The following is a 17,736-nucleotide window of genomic DNA, read 5'->3' as shown; positions in this document are numbered from 1 at the left end:
TGAAGATGTAGCTCAGTGGTAGAGTGGTTCCCTTGCATGTACAAGTCCCTGGGTTCAATCCCCTGTGCCACACACACAAACACAGGCACACAATTCATAAAGATCAACTTAATATTATCAACTGTGCAGCAAAGTAGCATAACAAGATAGAAAGACCCGCTTGCAAAGTTGGGCTTTGGCTAGCACTAGAGAACTCATGGATTAGAAACTTTCCTCCAAATTTTTCAAATGGGGAAGGGAACAAAAGAGGGGAGGAGAAAAGGCAAGAAGAAGTAGGAAGAAAAAGGAAAAACATGGAAATGAATCTTTGTCAATGGGGAGGGGAGTGAGAAAAAACCAAGTTATACTATGTACAGGTACAAATTCTCTATGACGAATGTGATCGTTATATATATCTAAATGTACCAATAAAATCTAATGTAAAAAAAAAAAGAAATGAAACTGTCCTCAAATGATAAAGATGTGTTACTGCACCTAAACTGTTTGCACTAATACTATGGTTTAGCTGGGATGTCATTTAGTAGTAAAGTACTTGCCTACCATGAGCAACAGTCTTAGTTTCCATCTCCAGTAGCAAGCAAAACAACAACAAAATAACAAAAAACCCCAACAACATAGGAGCCCACTTTTCTTTCTAGGAGTCTGGTGTTTTGGTACATACTTGGCAGACTATGCCCACATCCCAGCCTCCACTTAAAGTCTGGGACCCAAGTTTCTACACAGCTACCCCTGAAGACAGCATTTTCCATGCTGTCTTGATTTGTTGCTGAAAGAGTTAAGTGCATCCTATGGGAATCAATGAGGACAGTTTCCTCCAGATTCCACCCCATATCACTTTGTTTCCTTTGCTGATTTTGTTTTATATTCTTTTGTTGTAATAAATCTTAGACATGAATAAGTCTTTCTAGCATGCATCAAGCCTGAGGATGGTCTTGGTGACATCTGATACACCAACTCTTACAATATAACTTTTCAAAATGTTACACAAAATTAGAAGGCAAGCTCACTGTAAACATTCTTATACACTATCATACTGTCATTCCCTCAAGGCTAAATTCTTACAACATAATTCATTCAACAGTCAATGATCCAAATTACCAATGTGTTGATTTATTCTGAACAGATGCAAACTTTCAGACATGCATTCCAATAACACATCTATTACCTTAAAATCCTGTGCTCCAGGGCTGGGAATTTAGCTCAGTGGCATAACTGCCTGCCTGGCAAACACGAGCTCACGATTTTGATACCCAGTACCACAAAAAAAAAAAAAAAAAAAAAAAAAAAAAATCTTGTGGTCCATTTGACTTAGTAATTCTAGACTACACATATCCTAAATAAAATATTTAAGATAAGGCCTAAAATTATGCCTGAATATTGTTTCCACTGCAATATTTTGGCTTAAACAATTTACACATTCAATAAGGGATTGATTGAAACAATCTGGTGGGGTCAGAAATTTAGCTCAGCAGCATAAGTGCATGCCTGGCAAATGCGAGGTCATGAGTTTGATTCCCGGTACCCAAAAAAAAAAAAAAAAAAAAAAAAAAAAATCTGGTGTATCCCTAGATTGGACTTTCAAGAAACCATTCAAAGAGGAGTCTGAATATCAGCAAAAAAAACCTATTCAAATTTTATTGGCAAATTATAAAATAATACTGTCAGCAAGATCCCATTTTTCTTATTGCTCTGTGTACTTGCATATACAAGCAAAACCAAAATGTCGTCAGTGACTCCACATAGTTGAATTATCTATGTTTACCTATCTCCTTTAAGTAATGTATTTTCAGAAATGTCTAAGGTGACTAATAAGGTTAAAAATAAGGTTCTACTTACTTTTTTTAAAAGGTTAAATGTATCTACATTCTTTATGTAAACTTATGAAACGGTATACCAAAAACTGATGTGAAGCAAGAATGGGAAACTCCTATTTCTCTGCCATTCATGGTTTTAAAAAATGTATTTCTAAAGGACACCCAGCCCACTAGTCCATTTGACCAGAAAAGTGTAATACTATTTCTATAGGATGTGGTACCATTTTTTTAAAACTCTTTAGTATTAATGTTTGTTCTTTTCCTTTGCAAAAAAGCATGTTTTTGAGTAAAAAGGTACAGCTGGGAATATAATTTCTTGTGAACAGAATCAACCTAGATGGCTCAGGTAATATTATGACATTTATTATCAATCTCTACCTCATTATCTTTGCTATGAAATAGCCCTACCTTTCTTGAAAGAGAAAAATTATTTACCAAGAAAAATGCTTTGCCAGGTGGTATATGCCAAGACAGTACTTCATTTCTATCAGGACTGACTGATTTAGATGCCAGGAATTAAACCCAGGTCTAAGCTACATTACAACTTTTTGCAGGTCTATTAGAAGAAAAACGGTAAACATTTTAGAACAGCTTGAATATAAAATAAACCTACCTATGCCTCTGCAGACTTTAAAAAGGAGAGAGGCTAAGTAGGTTAATTGCAATGTATACAAAATGCCTTTACATTACATTACACAAGAAGCTTGGATTTAGATTTTTTTTTTTTTTTTTTTGGTCTTTTTCGTTTTTATTGGTACCGGGGATCGAACTCACGACTGCCTGCTTGCAAGGCTGGCGCTTATGCTGCTGAGCTAAATCCCCAGCCCTGGATTTAGATTTAAAAGCAGTTGGTAAACAGCAATGAGGTGTGGAGAGAAATTAAGTGACTTACTTGTTTTTAAAAAGATCATGGCATATGCATGCTATTGTCAATGGGTAAATAACAATCAAAAGGCTTTTATATGATGTGATTTTTTTTTGGAAAGGACAAAAGGGACAAACAGGTGATACCTCTAGTACTGATTCTGCTAAATTTGAACTATTCAAGAGCCATTTAATTTCAGAGGTCTAGTAATACAGAGGGCTATTGGGGTAAAGCTCATGAGACAGAATTAGCTTGTAGATGACATTCACAACAAGAACATGACAACAGTGACAGCTATAGAACAGGATGAAATCTCCATGGCAGCTGGGGATTTAGCTCAGCGGCATAAGCTCCTGCCTTGCAAGCAGGCGGTCGTGAGTTCGATCCCTGGTACCGATAAAAAAACCGAAAAAGCAAAAAAAAAAAAAAAGAAATCTCCATGGCAGTTAAAAAGTAAGGTCAAATGCAAAAATATTTCAGAAACAGAACCATTTAAAAAGAAGCTTAAGGAATAAAAATAAAAAGCAAATGAAAAAAATTTATAGGCCCTCAAAATATTACGTTGAATTTCGTTTGACCCAGTAATTCTACTCATAGGTAAATAACAATCTCTAACTCCTAAAGGTCTGACTTATGGCTTGCCATATCATTTTAACACTGGGAAAGCAATATACTATCAATAGGAACTACATTTGGAATTCTGCATTTTGGCCTTCCCTAAGGCTGGTGGTAGGTGGTATTACCTTCCAGTTGTATCTTGTGAAACTGAGCACAAATAGCAAGCATGGTGTTAGCCATGCAATCATAAAAAATAGAGCGCACTCTGTGCTAAGCAATAGGATAGGATATTAGGTGCTGAATGAATCTTCGACTTGCAGTATTTTCAACCTAAAATGAGTTTACTGAGATTTAATCCAATCTTAAATTAAGAGGCATCTGTATGCCCTCAAGAAATGAAACACAGAGTTAGAGAGATACCTGAATATTGCTGTTAAAGTGGTATTATTCACAGTAGTCAGAAAACAGAAATAACCTGAATGGCTATCAACAATTAAATGGAGAAGTAAAATATAGCACATATATACAACAGCGTATTCAGCCATAAAAGAGAACAGTATCCTGATATCTGCTACAACCTGAACGAACAGTAAAAACATCAGGCTAAGTAAAATAAGCCTGGCACAAAATAATATTTTTTTAGGATTCTACTTGTAAGAGGTACCCAGAATGCAGAAAGAGGAAAACTAAAAGAAAGACTAGAAGGTGCTGGGGTGATGGCATTATTTACTTAAAGAATAAAGTTTCTGTTTAGGCTGACAAAAAAATTTGGAAACAGTACTGATGACTATACAAATGTGAATGTAATACCACTGAATTTTATACTCAAAAATGGATAACACAGTAAATATTACATATATTTTACCACAATAAAAAAGAACGTTTTCACTAAAGTTAAAGGTAAATATAACAAATAAAGTTAAATCTTACTGTGAAACGAAGCAACACAGGGATAGGAATATCGTCCAATGTGCACGCTTGCCATGGATGAATTGGGTTCAATGATTGGGTTCAATCCTCTGCATACAAAAAAAAAAAAAAAAAAAAAAAATCCAGGCGTGACAGCACATGCCTGCAATCCCAGCATGGGAAGTAGGGGGGCATTGTCCTGAGGTAGGAGACTTGCTATGCATTTGAGGCCATCCTGGGCTACAAAATGAGTTCAATGGCAACCTGAACTGCAGAGTGAGACCCACTTTAAAAAAACAAAAACAAAAAAATCTTGAAATCAGGTAACACAAGGTCTGAAAACTATTAGCTTTAATGTGACAGTGTCAAGTTCAAAGTAAAAACTAAATCACTTGTGGCAGGTAAGAGAATTAATAAAAGGAAAAACAATGGAACAATGCAAAGATTCAAGCATCTGAACAAACCTATATTTTAGACAGTGCTAAAAGAATTAGAAGACAGAGGCATGGACAAAAATGATAGAGGCTCCAGACTCAGTCCAAATCAGTGGTGGTAAACCTAGGATGCTAGCGGTCTGCATTACTGAAAGCTCTAAAAGGTTTGCCATCACTGTCCCAATGATCCATGCAGGACCCTCTCAGGCCCTGGGGTAGCAATGGTGGCCCTAGAAAAGGAAAAATGCTGCCCATGAAGAGCTGGTAAGTAAAGCAGATATAACAGTGTGGTAGGGCTGGTTTGCCTCTAGCCCTAAGGGAGTTTCAGGGTGTAGTTTCCTTTCTCTCATAAGTACAAATTAATTACTTAAACTAACACTGGTGATAGTGGACTTCCAGAACAATGCCATCCAAAACCACTGATGCAGGACTAGTGGCTCAGTCCCACTGATGCAGGCTAAGAGTACAGTGAGAGGAGCTGCTCAAGCAGTCTACCACATCTTCTCAGGGACTGTCCAAAGAAGTGTTAAAGGCTATATAGCTTGTGTTTCATATCAAATGGCTAATCTAAGGATCACAAAGCCTAGGCTCAAGTCCTAACCTCACCACTAAAGTCATCGTATATCCTTAGGATGTGTCATTCAACCACTCTGAATCTCAATTTCCACATTTGTAAAATTAATTCTTAATTCTACATGACATGGTGTTTTAATACAGAAGAAAATATTAAAGCTTAGCTCTCTTAAGTTTGTCTATCATTTTTCTTGTCAAACTGCATCTCCTCTATTCTACAAAACTTATTACATATGCATTTAGATTGGTGGTTTAATTAAATAGGCTGCATTACAAAACAATACTGTCTTAAAGTTATACAGAGCCTAAATTCTGATAATTCTGAGTTTATATATACATTTAGTTTGTCATATCTATTTAAACACTGTATTAGTTTTTTGGGTGGTTTTTTTTTTTTTAAGCAAAAAGACTTGACCAGCAATTGAACCCAAGAATGCTCTACCACTAAACTACACTATGTATGTATGCATCCATCTATCTGCCTGTTCGGTGTACTGTGGGGTGTTCTATCCACGAAAGCTACAACCTCACCCCTTATTTTCAAACATAGTCTCACTAAACTGTCTAGATTGGACTCAAATTTGCAATCCACTTGCCTTAGCGTCCTACAGTAATGACATTACAGGAGTGTACCAAGGTGTTCAGGTTGCCCTCTGACTGGAGATCTTTCTGCTCAGCCTCCCAAGTAGGTAGAATTACAGGTATGCATCACATCTGGCTCTGAAACTACCAGTGATCCACCTAATATGCAACAATTTCTGCAGCCACTTTATAAATTTAAAATCTTAATGTGTCATACCAAAACAAAATTCCTTAAAATATTAACGTAAGTTATCACCTACTAAATTATGTATTTGCCAGACATGGTAGCTTATGCCTGTAATCCCAGCACTCAAGAGGCTGGGAGGCTTAGGAAACCCTCCAGGCAGGAAGATTGCCATGAGTTTGAGGCCAGCCTAAGCTACATAGTGAACTCAAGGCCAGCTTGTACTACACAAGACCTCATCCTAACAATAAATAAATAAATAAAAAAAACCCATATATTCTTTTTTTTTTTTTTTTGTCTTTTTCGTTTTTATCGGTACCAGGGATCGAACTCACGACTGCCTGCTTGCAAGGCAGGCGCTTATGCCTCTGAGCTAAATCCCCAGCCCCAAAACCCATATATTCTTTTTTTTTTTATCTTTTTCGTTTTTATCAGTACCGGAGATTGAACTCACGACTGCCTGCTTGCAAGGCAGGCGCTTATGCTGCTGAGCTAAATCCCCAGCCCCCAAAACCCATATATTCTTAATGCAAACAATTAAATGTTAGGTGAACTGAAAATCTAAAACAAAGAAAAAGTCCAAAAAACCAATTACAACACTGACAGGCCATTCAAAGAAAAAGAATGGTTTAGGAAAATGAAAGAATAACCTCAATTTTCAGACTCTAGACTTATATAATTTTGTTCTTTATCATCGAAAACTTTATTTCTTTCTATAAGCCATCAGAATATATGTTAGAGTTGATGAGAAGTTCATACCAATGTTTTAGGTAAAATCTCTAATTCTTTTCAGTATTAAAATTTTCAATAGCATGCATTAGGTATCAGTAATGGCAAATGGATAGCTCATATTAACTGCTAAACCAATAAGGATAAAATATCTCTGTGAGTTCTCAACATGCTCCTACAGATCAGTGATCTAACATAGTTCTTGCATTCCTATATAATTCATTACTTTTAAGTGATACCATAAAATTACACACAATGTAATACAATACAAGCTATTTTAAACAGGAAGCAGGCACAAGATGATAACTGTCCTCAAGTTATCACATTTGACATTTTATTCATTTAATTTATCTACTAATAAAACGCAGCTCTCCTGATTATGTGGCAGCCCACATCTGGAGCCATGCAACCCTGGGTTCAAGCTGAACTCTACTTTTTATTAATTCTAAGGCCATAAGAAAATGTGATAATCACTTGCTTGCATGTCATTACTTTTGTAAAATGGGAATAATACCTATTTGGCATTTTTGCCTGGATGATTAAGAGATCTAACACAAAAACCTTAGGCAAAGTAAAAACACAATACTATATTATAGAAATTCTATGGATACAGAGAGTTCAGAATACATTATGACAAGTGGAAAAGAAAATTACAAGAAAAATGAGTTTATGATTAAATATGAAGCCAATGAATAATTTGGTATCATTCTAGTATAGTTCTAAACAAAGCTAGGAAAAGACTAAAACAGACTTTCGAATATTGAAAACAAAAATCACATTAAAATGAAAGCACTTCCAAATTAGGATAAGCAATGAATATTCACCTTAAAAACAATAGATAAGGGGCTGGAGATTTAGCTCAGTGGCATAAGCACCTGCCTTGCAGCAGGTGGTCATGAGTTCAATCCCCGGTACCGATAAAGAAAAAGTAAAAAACAAAACAAAACAAAACAAAACAAAAAATCAAAAACAATAGATAAAATATTAGTTTTTGGATAAGAAGTAAGTGAACAGAAAGCACAAGCAAAAGAAGTTAAGCACCAGTGGAAAATGGACAAATAAAATGGTACTAGCTAGGGATTTAGCTCAGCAGCACAGCACCTGTCTGGCAGCAAGCACAAGGTCCTGAGTTCGATGACCAGTACAAAAAAAAGTTACTAAAGTTGAGGATGGTGGTACATGTCTGTAATTCCAGCCATGTGGAAAGCTTAGGCAAGATCTCAAGTTTAAGGCCACCTGTGGCAACTTTACTGAGACCCTAATAAGACCTGAGTTCAGTCCCTTGTAACACAGTGAGGGGGGAGGTAATGAACACATTTCATTACATGCAAAACATTTTTAGTACCTTCAACTATACAAATTCAAACACCAACAAATTAAATGAACTGTCAGCAGGTGGCTCTAGTGACACCAAAATAACATCATTACATACTAGAGGAAAAGTTCATCAGGTAAAATTTATTGCTTCTCAGAAATTTAGAATAAAAAAAATTACATCAGTACTTGCATTAAAACTTCGTATTTCAAATGAAGGTGCCAAAGTGTAGAATAATCAAATGGCTTAAGGCTCTATATGGTACTCTGGGTTAACAAATAGTTATATTCATTATTTATTGTGGTAACAGGCTTAGTGCTAGGAATCCTCCTCCAAAATAACTCATTTCTAATTTACATGTGTCATATTTGTTAATTTGTTTACTTCATTCAAAAACGTAATTATAGAGCTTATTATGATTTCTAGTAATACAAAGGAAATTTGGTAGTAATAATAATTAAAAGAAATACAATATTAGCAGTCACATTTCCAGCCTCTAAAAAGGAAAAGTAACTTCCCTTTTTTATTTAAGGGCAGGAAAGAAATTTGTTCCATCTTACAGCAGCCACTAGACACATGTGCTATGAACAATTCAGATATAGCTAATTTGAAATGACAGGTGCCGAAACATGAAATACATGGAGGATTTTAAAGACTTTGTGAAAAAAATATATAAAATATCTCTTTTTAATTTTTCATCTTGATTATAGGCCAAATAAAATTTCAGGTATATTCTGTTAAGAAAAATGTATAACAAATTGATTTCACTTTTTAAATTGAGACATGATTTCACTATCCAATCCAGGCTGGCCTTGACTCCTATATGGCAGTACTGGCTGGCTCTGAACTTGCAATCTTACTGCCTCAGCCTCTTGAGTACTAAGATTATAGGTGTGTGCCACCAGATTCAGCTGATTTCACCTTTTCAACATAGCTACTAGAAAACTTAAAATATATGTGGCTTATATTTCTATTTCACAGCTCTGGTCTAGAGTTCTGATGTCCCAACTGACTATAATTTCCTAAAGATCAGGGATAAAATTTTAAACTTGACTTTTATAACCTTTAGCCTTACGAAAATACTTCCTGCACAATTGGTGCTTATAATGATTATCCAAAATATGGATTGTTAGTTTTAGGTTATGAAATTAAGCCATAAGCAAGAAGTCCACTTGTAACATTAGCCTGTATTTATAGATATACACCTAATCAAAGAACTTTATGTAGTTTCCAGGTTTAAAAAGTGCTAATCAGGGCTAGGTGTGGTGGCATATGCCTGTAATCCCAGCAGTCTGGGAGACTGAGGTAGGAGGATCTGCAAGTTAAGGCTTGCCTGGGTTACAAAGTGAGTTCAAGGTCAGCCTGAACTACAGGGCAAGACTGTCTCAGGAAAAAAAAAAGTGCTCATCAGGTCTTTAACCTTACGCCTAGATCAATTTTCTCTTTATATAAATTATTACTTTTCTATATTTTTGTGTGTGTCCCAAAAATAATGCCAGAAACTAGTAAGAAATTAGTCAGATATCATGTTAACCTACATGCTATAAATGATATTTTTCAAATCTACAAACACCATGAAGCAAAAGATCTACCACTAAGATTGAAAAGTAGCTTATAGGCAGTTTTTAAAGGTATCTTAGAAAATGTCCACACTAAGAAGCTGGCTTCAACTCCTCTGCCTGCTTGCTTGCTTGCTTGCATTCTGGTCATGCCCCCTCGTTTCCTTCCTTTTTTCTAGTATTGCGAAGTAAACTCTGGGTCCTCTTATCAGTGAGCTGCATCCCCAGACCACTTCATTTTTTGTGACAGGGTCTCACAAAGCTGCCCAGGCTGGGCTCTAACTTACAAGTGTCCTGTCTCAATTCTCAGTAGGTAGGATTACAGGCCTGCAGGTTGGCAAAGTACCTGCCTTCAACTCTATTTCTATTACCAAGATGTAAGTATAGATTTTTTAATGTTATATACAATAAAAAATTATTTTCAAGTAAAGCATCTTTAATTAAACTTGACTGTAGAATATTTACAATCATTAAAAAACAACAGGTTCATGAAAAAAAATTTTACTTATTAAAGCAGAAATCTAACTCACAGTACATCAATTCTCAGTAATCATTTATTTCTAATGTACCTTACAACTTATCTTTTTAATTCAAATGTTTAGGAAAAACCAGGAAGTAAAACATAAGACTTCCATCCCAGCCAGGCCTGGTGGCCCCAGACTTGGGAGATCAACATGAGTTAGAGGGCAACCTGGGCTACGTAGTGAGTTCAAGTACTGCCTAAACGATATAGTGAGAACCTGTCTCAAAGAAAAAAAAAAACCTCAATCCTAAGAGGCAAAATGAAATAAAAATTTTTTAGGGGCTGGGGATTTAGCTCAGCGGCCTGTCTTGCAAGCCTGTGGTCGTGAGTTTGATCCCTGGTACCGGTAAAAATACAAAAAAAAAAAAAATTTTTTTAAAACTTAGAATTTAGGAAAACAAGAAAAGAGACTTGGTGGGAATAATGAGTTTTATACATACAATCACCCAAAAGCAAATGTTACTGGGAACAAACACTACTAGTTTAGCAAACTCTTCTTCTTAGATTCTGACCTAGACCTTCAATTTTCCGTCTATAAAATACTATAAGTACTACATTGTCTGTAAATAATGCAGTAAATTTTCTTTCATAGTCTTAGAAGCAATTACAATCAGGGTTAGGGCAGCAACAGGGATTGAACAGAGGGAACAGAGTTACATCACCTTTTATTTCAGATCAGGGTATATAAATCACCAAGACTGGCCTCAAGCTTGTGATTCTCCTACCACAGGCTTTAAGTAGCTGAGATTAAGGTATATACTATCTTATCTAATTATAAATTCTGATCTGGTATATTTATTAATAAACATTTGAGTTCCTCTTAAAATTTATTTTTCAGAGCTATGCAATATTTAAGCATTATAATTTTTAAAATATATATATACATAAAATTATAAACTCATACAAATAAAATAAAACAATTCTTTTTTTTTAAACATTATTTTGAAATAACTACAGGTTCTTAAGGGGTTACAAAAAGAATGTATAGAGAAGTCCCATGCACCCTTCCCATGCTGCCATGCTTTTTGTTTTATTTTGTTTTTTGATATAAAGTTTTGCTAGGTAGCCTTGAACTTCTGGGCTCAAGCAATCCTCCTGCCTTCAACCCCCCCAGGAACTGAGGAGCTGGGACAACTAGTCATGTACCATCATCTTATGTAACTTCAAAGGCTGAAGATATAGCTCAGTGGCATAGCACCTGCTTGGCAAGTGGTAGGTTATGAGTTCTATCCCAGGTACCAAACCAAACCAAACCATACCAAACAAACAACAAAAAAAGAACCAAATATTAAATTCAGATAAAATGGACACAATATATGACTTCAGTGGTTTTTCATACATTATATAAGAAATAAAAAGAAAGCAGCATGTTACATCAGAATTTCTTATAAAAAAACAGCTTATGTTTCTGTGGAAAAAGGGGAAAATGTGACAAAGGTCTTTTAGATTTTCAGGCCTTACATAAAAAATTTAAAAATTCCAAAATTAAGGGACAAAAACATTTTGGTATTTGTTTCATAACAAAATTTGGTACCATCTATATTTTGTGTACTGTAAATGAGGAAAATTATGCCTAAGACAAACTCACTTTTATGAGGAACAGAAAAATCTTTTCTTGAAATAGAAGTATCAAAAAGACAATAATTCTGTAATTATAAAGTGAATTATTGGGGCTGGGGATTTAGCTCAGCAGCATAAGCACGTGCTTTGCAAGCAGGCAGTCGTGAGTTCGATCCCTGGTACCGATAAAAATGAAAAAGACAAAAAAAAAATAGGTTAAAAAAAAAAAAGTGAATTATTTCCCCATAATAACACTGACCATATTTTATACAAAAAAGATTGGACTCCGTAATAGTGATGTGAATACACTTAGCAAAAAAAATATGCAGTATGTACCCCCTCCACCACTCTCTTTCGAGTAAGTTATTCATTCCTTTGTAACTATATAATTATAAAGGCTTTGTTCTGTTTGTTAATTGCCTTAAGAGTACCAGACGTGTACATAAGGTGCAAGTGTATGTCACACTGTATACTACACTAATTAAAACAATAACACTGGGGGTGTGGTGGCACACATCTGTAATCCCAGCACTTGGGAGGCTGAAGTAGGAGAATTGCTTTGAGTTCAAGGCCACTACACACTACATTGTGAGTTCAAGGCCAGCCTGGGCTACATAGCAAGACCCCATCTCAAAAACTTTAAAATCAAAAAATAAAATAATAAGGATTGTGAATGTGAGTATCTCCAGGAAGCAAAGAATCTTTGAGCATTTAGAGGCATCCATATGTGCCTAGTAGTACTGGTAGACTGAGTCTGTATCAGATGCTTTACATTAAGAAAGACTAGACTGTGCAGTATAACTCAGTAGTACAGTATTACTTCTCTAGAATACAGAAGATCCGGATTTAATCTCCAACTCTGGGAAGGAAAATGACATGGAATAACTAGTAATTTAGAATTGGAACCTCTTTCCTCTCATCCCTCTTTCTAGGTTTCAGTCCATCACTAGAAGTGTCTATATTTGGGCAGAGTGAGTGGTACAGTCATTTGTAATAGAGTGCCTTCTTAGGGAACCTATTATTTTTCCAAAGAAAGAGAATAAAAAACAACTTATACACAATACACAGAATATTCCATTTATTTTCTGAAATTAATTTATGTGATTTACAATGGCTTTTAAAAAGCATATAATAATTGGGCTAGGGACGTGACTCAATGACAGAGCCCTTGACTAACATGAGCAAGGTCCTGTGTTCAATCCCCAGCACCTCAAAACAGTAAAACCAAACAAAGTAAGAACCTCTCCCCCAAAAATCTATATGATTATGGTATTCTTAAATGGACTGCGTAGGATACTACACGAATAGTAGAGAGCACCTTTGCGTTGTTCCCAATAGCAGAAGCAGGAGTGGTAAAAACAAACTGCCCCTAGAGACTAGAAATATGTACAAAAGGGGACACAATGACAGTATTTTCTTGCTTTCAATGTGATAGTTTCTAAGAGTTCTAAGATAAACAATTTTTTACTTTTAAAATTAAATGCATCTTTCTGACAGATAAAATTCTTATTAAGATGTATCTATATATTGAACCAGAGAACATGCACTTTTTCATTCCTCAGCTTCAATAATCACTTAAACTTGTAATTTTCAAAAACAGTATTTTAGGCTGGGGATTTAGCTCAGCAGCATAAGCGCTTGCCTGGCAGGCACAAGGTTGTGAGTTCAATCTCCAGTACCAAAAAAACCGCACACAATATTTGTATCAATAACTTAGCATTAAAGTGGTTCATCATTCAAAAATAAAAAATAAGCCACCTGTGGTGACATATGCCTGTAATCCCAGCACTGAGGCAGAAGGATCATTGCAAGTTTGAAACCAGCCTGGGCTACAAAGTGAGCTCAGCCAGCCTGAACTGCATAGCAACACTCTGTCTCAACCAGACCAAAAAATAAACTTAAAAATAAAATAAAATAAAAGGTAATTAAACTTATATAGATAGGTACTTAGTCCAAACTGTTTAGAGGCAAAGTTAGGATACACCATTGAACACATTAAAATGGCTTCTGTAAAAAAAACAAAAGTTGCCAAAATATTCCCTTTGTTCTATTGAAATACAGCTTGGATTTGTTTCTGAAATCTGCTTTTTTTTAAATAAAGCAAGTCCTATGCCAGGTCACAGTTACTCAGGAGACTGAGGATTCCAAATTTGTGGCCAACGTGAGCAACTTAGCAAGACTCCTAGTGACAATGTAAAAAAAGAAAAAAAAAAGTACTGGGGATGTAGCTCAGTGGCAGAATACCCCTGGTTGGGTTCACTCCCCAGGACTACAAAAACTAACCAACCAACTAGTCAACCAATTAAAAAAGCAAATCCTGGGTTTAAATGCATAGTACTAATTATCTCTATATTGTTAGGACTAAAATTTCAATTAGTTAAGATTAAAATGTAGAATCAAATTACTTTCCAAAATATAAGCACCTGGATCTCCTGAAAATAAGACCTAGCTGAAAATAATCAGTCTTGAGATAAAAAAACGTCAGTCTCAATTCCCTTGCCTTACCTGCCACATTGAGTAGCCACCAATAGTGAGGTATAATCTGCATGACACTGGCCATCACTCTGGTCATGGTAATGGCTAGTTTATTTTGCATTGGATCTTATTTTTAGGGAAACACAATCTTACATTAAAAACAAGTATTATCTTGATTCTTGATGCCAACAAATTATAAATGGAAAAGACAAAAACAATTTTTTCTTTTTTTATTTTTACTTCATCAGCCATAAAAGACAAAAACAATTTTAAAAATACTAAATTGTGGTTCAAAAATTATTTATAGAAGTAATCTTGGCTAACGAAAAGCTTCCCATTAAAATCCGGTTATTCAAGAATCCAAAATGAGAAAAACACAAATGCAAATTAAGCACTACTTTGTTGTACTAAAATAATTGCATGGAATATTCTATCTTTCCCTATCCAATGTACTTTTAATTTAAATACTTACTCTGAGCCTGCAGCCATTTCCAAGTGTGATGCTTCTGCTGTATCAACCCCCAATGGGATCACTATGCTCATGACGTTCGCCTCTGGTAAATTCGATTACTATGGAGTCCTATGCATTGGTATCCAAAACACTGGGGCATGCCAGCCACAGTGCTCATTGCAAACATCTAAGTGCATCCACAAACCCTGTTTGAAAGAAATGGGAACAAAACAGTTAGGAACTATCTGTTTTTCCTTTTTTTTCTTTTTTCTTTTTTGGTCCCGGGGCTTGAACTCATGACCTTGTCCTTGCCAGGCCAGTGCTTATGCCTCTGAGCCAACGCCCTTGCCCAATAACTATCTTAAGTAGCAACATTCACACTATTAAAAACAGTAAGTAAAACACAGGAAAACATTCTGTATTAAGATCTTAACATAAATAGAAATTTGCTCTGGGGTACCTAGTTCGCTTCTTTTTCTGAATTCAGTTGTATGACTATAATCAAAAGACAAGTTTCTGGAGATGTAGTTCAGTGACAGAACAATGCTTAAGCATGTCTGAGGCCCTTGATTCAATCTGCATTACCAAAAAGAAAGTGTGGTGGTGGGGGTGGGGGAAGTGGAGGAATGAAGGGTAGAGGGTATTTTCTGGTTCACAACTTTCTTTAGGGAATGATTTAGGACATAACAGAAGATTGCTAAGACGTACTCTTCATTTTAAAAGACCAAGTTGATTTTCTTATGGCATTGGCATTGGCAAACCAATGTTGGTTCAGTGCGTGATCTAACAGTATATTAAAAACTTACGGACTAAGCTCCAAGCCTTTTGCATGATTAGTCTAGGTGACCCTTACAATTCTGAGATAAGTATCTCCATTTTATCACTAAGGAACACAAAGCTAAGAAAAGCTACATAAGCCAAGTTTTTCAGTTTAAGAGACGACTCCAGAATTGGCACCAATTCTATTCTACTGCATACATATGTACACAAGAAAAATTGTTTTATTTGTAATAAAATCAAAAGGATTCTATATGTTTTCAATTAGTTTTAACTTTCTAGAGTTAATATAACTAGTGGAGAAAATTAGTAAAGTTGGTACTTTAAACACATGACAGTAACTAAAAGATACTCAGCTTTAACATCAATTTTTCTAGTAAGTTCACTCCATATTTGCTGCCTGTATTTTTATAGACTATCTATTCAAAGTCCTTTCAGTAATGACACAATACAACTTATGAAGGACCGACAATCCTATAAAATGAAAAACTGCAATAGCAATATTTCCCTGTCACTCTATGCTATACTTGAAATAAAGAAGAACAATGTTCCTTCAAATACTTTCGGTACTTACTTTTTTCTTTTTATTTAGGCTTCCTCCTCTACCTCAATCTATTCCTTCACCTTACCCTACAACATTCACACACCCAAAATATTAATTCACTCCAAGATCAAACAAACTCACTGGCCAGAGTAGTTCTACAACAAGGCAGGACACTCCGTATTCTCATAGTAAAAAAAGGAGGATACTATGCTAAGTTGGGGGAAAAATGCTGCTACTTTGTTAACCAATCAGGTATAGTCAATGATCAGTTACAAAAACTCAAAAAATTAGCAGCTAATATACAAGGGAGGCAGTATTTTCCAGAAGCCACCTTTTGGTCTTCATGGTGGGATTCCCTAAGGTCCTGGACTCCCCTTCTAATGCCCATTATGGGTCCCATAACTACCACAGTAATTTTTTTGCTTTTTGGTTCCTGTGCCTTTTGGCTCCTCTCACAATTTATCCAAACCAGAATACAGGTGTTCACTACCAAAGAAATCCTACTACCAAGTGACATCACTACCTCACAAACTCAGATGAAAAGGACACCTCAATCCCATTATCTTCTACCGTAGGCCCCGACCACACCCCCTCTCAGCAGAAAGCAGACAAGAGACTGCACCACACACCTAATACCAAAGAGATGGGAATGTTGGATCCCCTATCTGAGAGATAGCACAGTCATCATGGCAGTGGTTCAAAGCTGTGCCATGACAATGCACACCTCCTTCTTCCCAGAAGCCCCTATGGCCTCTTCCTCCCAAAGGTTTGCCAAAGCTCAGGAATGTAAAGGTTTACCCAATCTCCTGCACTCTCACAAAATAAATCAGCTCACACCAGCCGCCAGAGCGTTTCCGCCATCAGAGCCTCATCAGGCAGAACGTCCCTTTGTAGAGAGCTGCCACAGCCTTTCTTGTGGTGACTCCCTCCATGCCCTTCCCAATTACTAAATTCCTTTCTTATCTACTTGCCTCCTCTCCTTAATATTCTGCGCTACTCTAGATTGAGTACAAATCACTCAATCAATTATAGACAGCTAAATTAGGTAGAACTATAGTAAGTCATCAGACAGGGCTGGGCCCTTGAGAGAGTCAGAGTAAAAGATGAGAATCCATCAGGACTGCAGCTGGGGATGCACCGGAAGATCTGTACTTACTTTTAATCTTTACAATTAAGCCTGAGAATATCCTAATCAGGTTAATTCCTATTTCATAGATACAAATTATGAATTCATACCCTGTTAAGGAAAATTATCAAACTAGGAAAATAAGGTGCTAAAAGTGGTTTGAATTTTATAAAGAAGTATCTTTCTCATCATGTGTGACTAGTATCTTTCTCATCATGTGTGACTAGATTATGCTATTATAATATGAAAATACACAGTAAGCCAGGCATGGTGGTACATCCTATAGTTCTAACTACCCTGGAGGCTTACATAGAAAATCACATAAACCCACAAGTTTTTGAACAGCATGGGAAATATGAGATCTCACCTCAAAACCAAACCAAGCCAAACCTAACCAAACCCAAAACAACTATAAAACAGGTAATTACACCCAAAACAAACAAACAAAGGATCAAAAAAATCCTGTTAATTTTGGAGTCTGCTCATATCACTAACAAGATGTGCAAGGCTGGGCAAGTTATTTAACCTGAGAATCGGGTCCATGTTTATGAAATAGAGATTTATTTTATAGGGTTTCTGTGAAGGCAATGAAATAATAAATGTAAAACATTTCAAAGACCACATTACACATACTTAACAATCAATGTACAGGTTTATGTATCACTAACCTGAAAGTATAAAATCTGAAATGCCCCAAAATCTGCTCAGGTTTCAGATTTTTAGATAGAAAATGTTCAACTCGTTAATATTTGTTATGC

At 35.8% G+C, this 17,736-nt stretch overlaps 1 protein-coding gene across 3 annotated transcripts in view; it reads right to left on the bottom strand.

The window, feature by feature from the left end:
- The window catches only part of Kmt2e (lysine methyltransferase 2E (inactive)), a 90,102-nt gene that overhangs the window by 55,368 nt on the left and 16,998 nt on the right, over positions 1-17,736 (bottom strand). For all 3 annotated transcript variants that reach the window (XM_063237860.1, XM_063237870.1, XM_063237865.1), the window contains exon 2: positions 14,553-14,737. In XM_063237860.1, coding sequence (XP_063093930.1) covers positions 14,553-14,623 — 71 coding nt within the window. In that variant the 5' untranslated portion in view covers positions 14,624-14,737. The remainder of the gene's footprint in view (positions 1-14,552; positions 14,738-17,736) is intronic.

This window comes from Cavia porcellus, unplaced genomic scaffold, assembly GCF_034190915.1.
Source record: "Cavia porcellus strain 051 isolate PalLab524CR breed Dunkin Hartley unplaced genomic scaffold, mCavPor4.1 scaffold_2, whole genome shotgun sequence".
In the NCBI taxonomy this organism is placed as follows: domain Eukaryota; kingdom Metazoa; phylum Chordata; class Mammalia; order Rodentia; family Caviidae; genus Cavia; species Cavia porcellus.
Note: the sequence above shows the minus strand (reverse complement) of the source record. Positions and strands in the feature narration are given on the sequence as shown.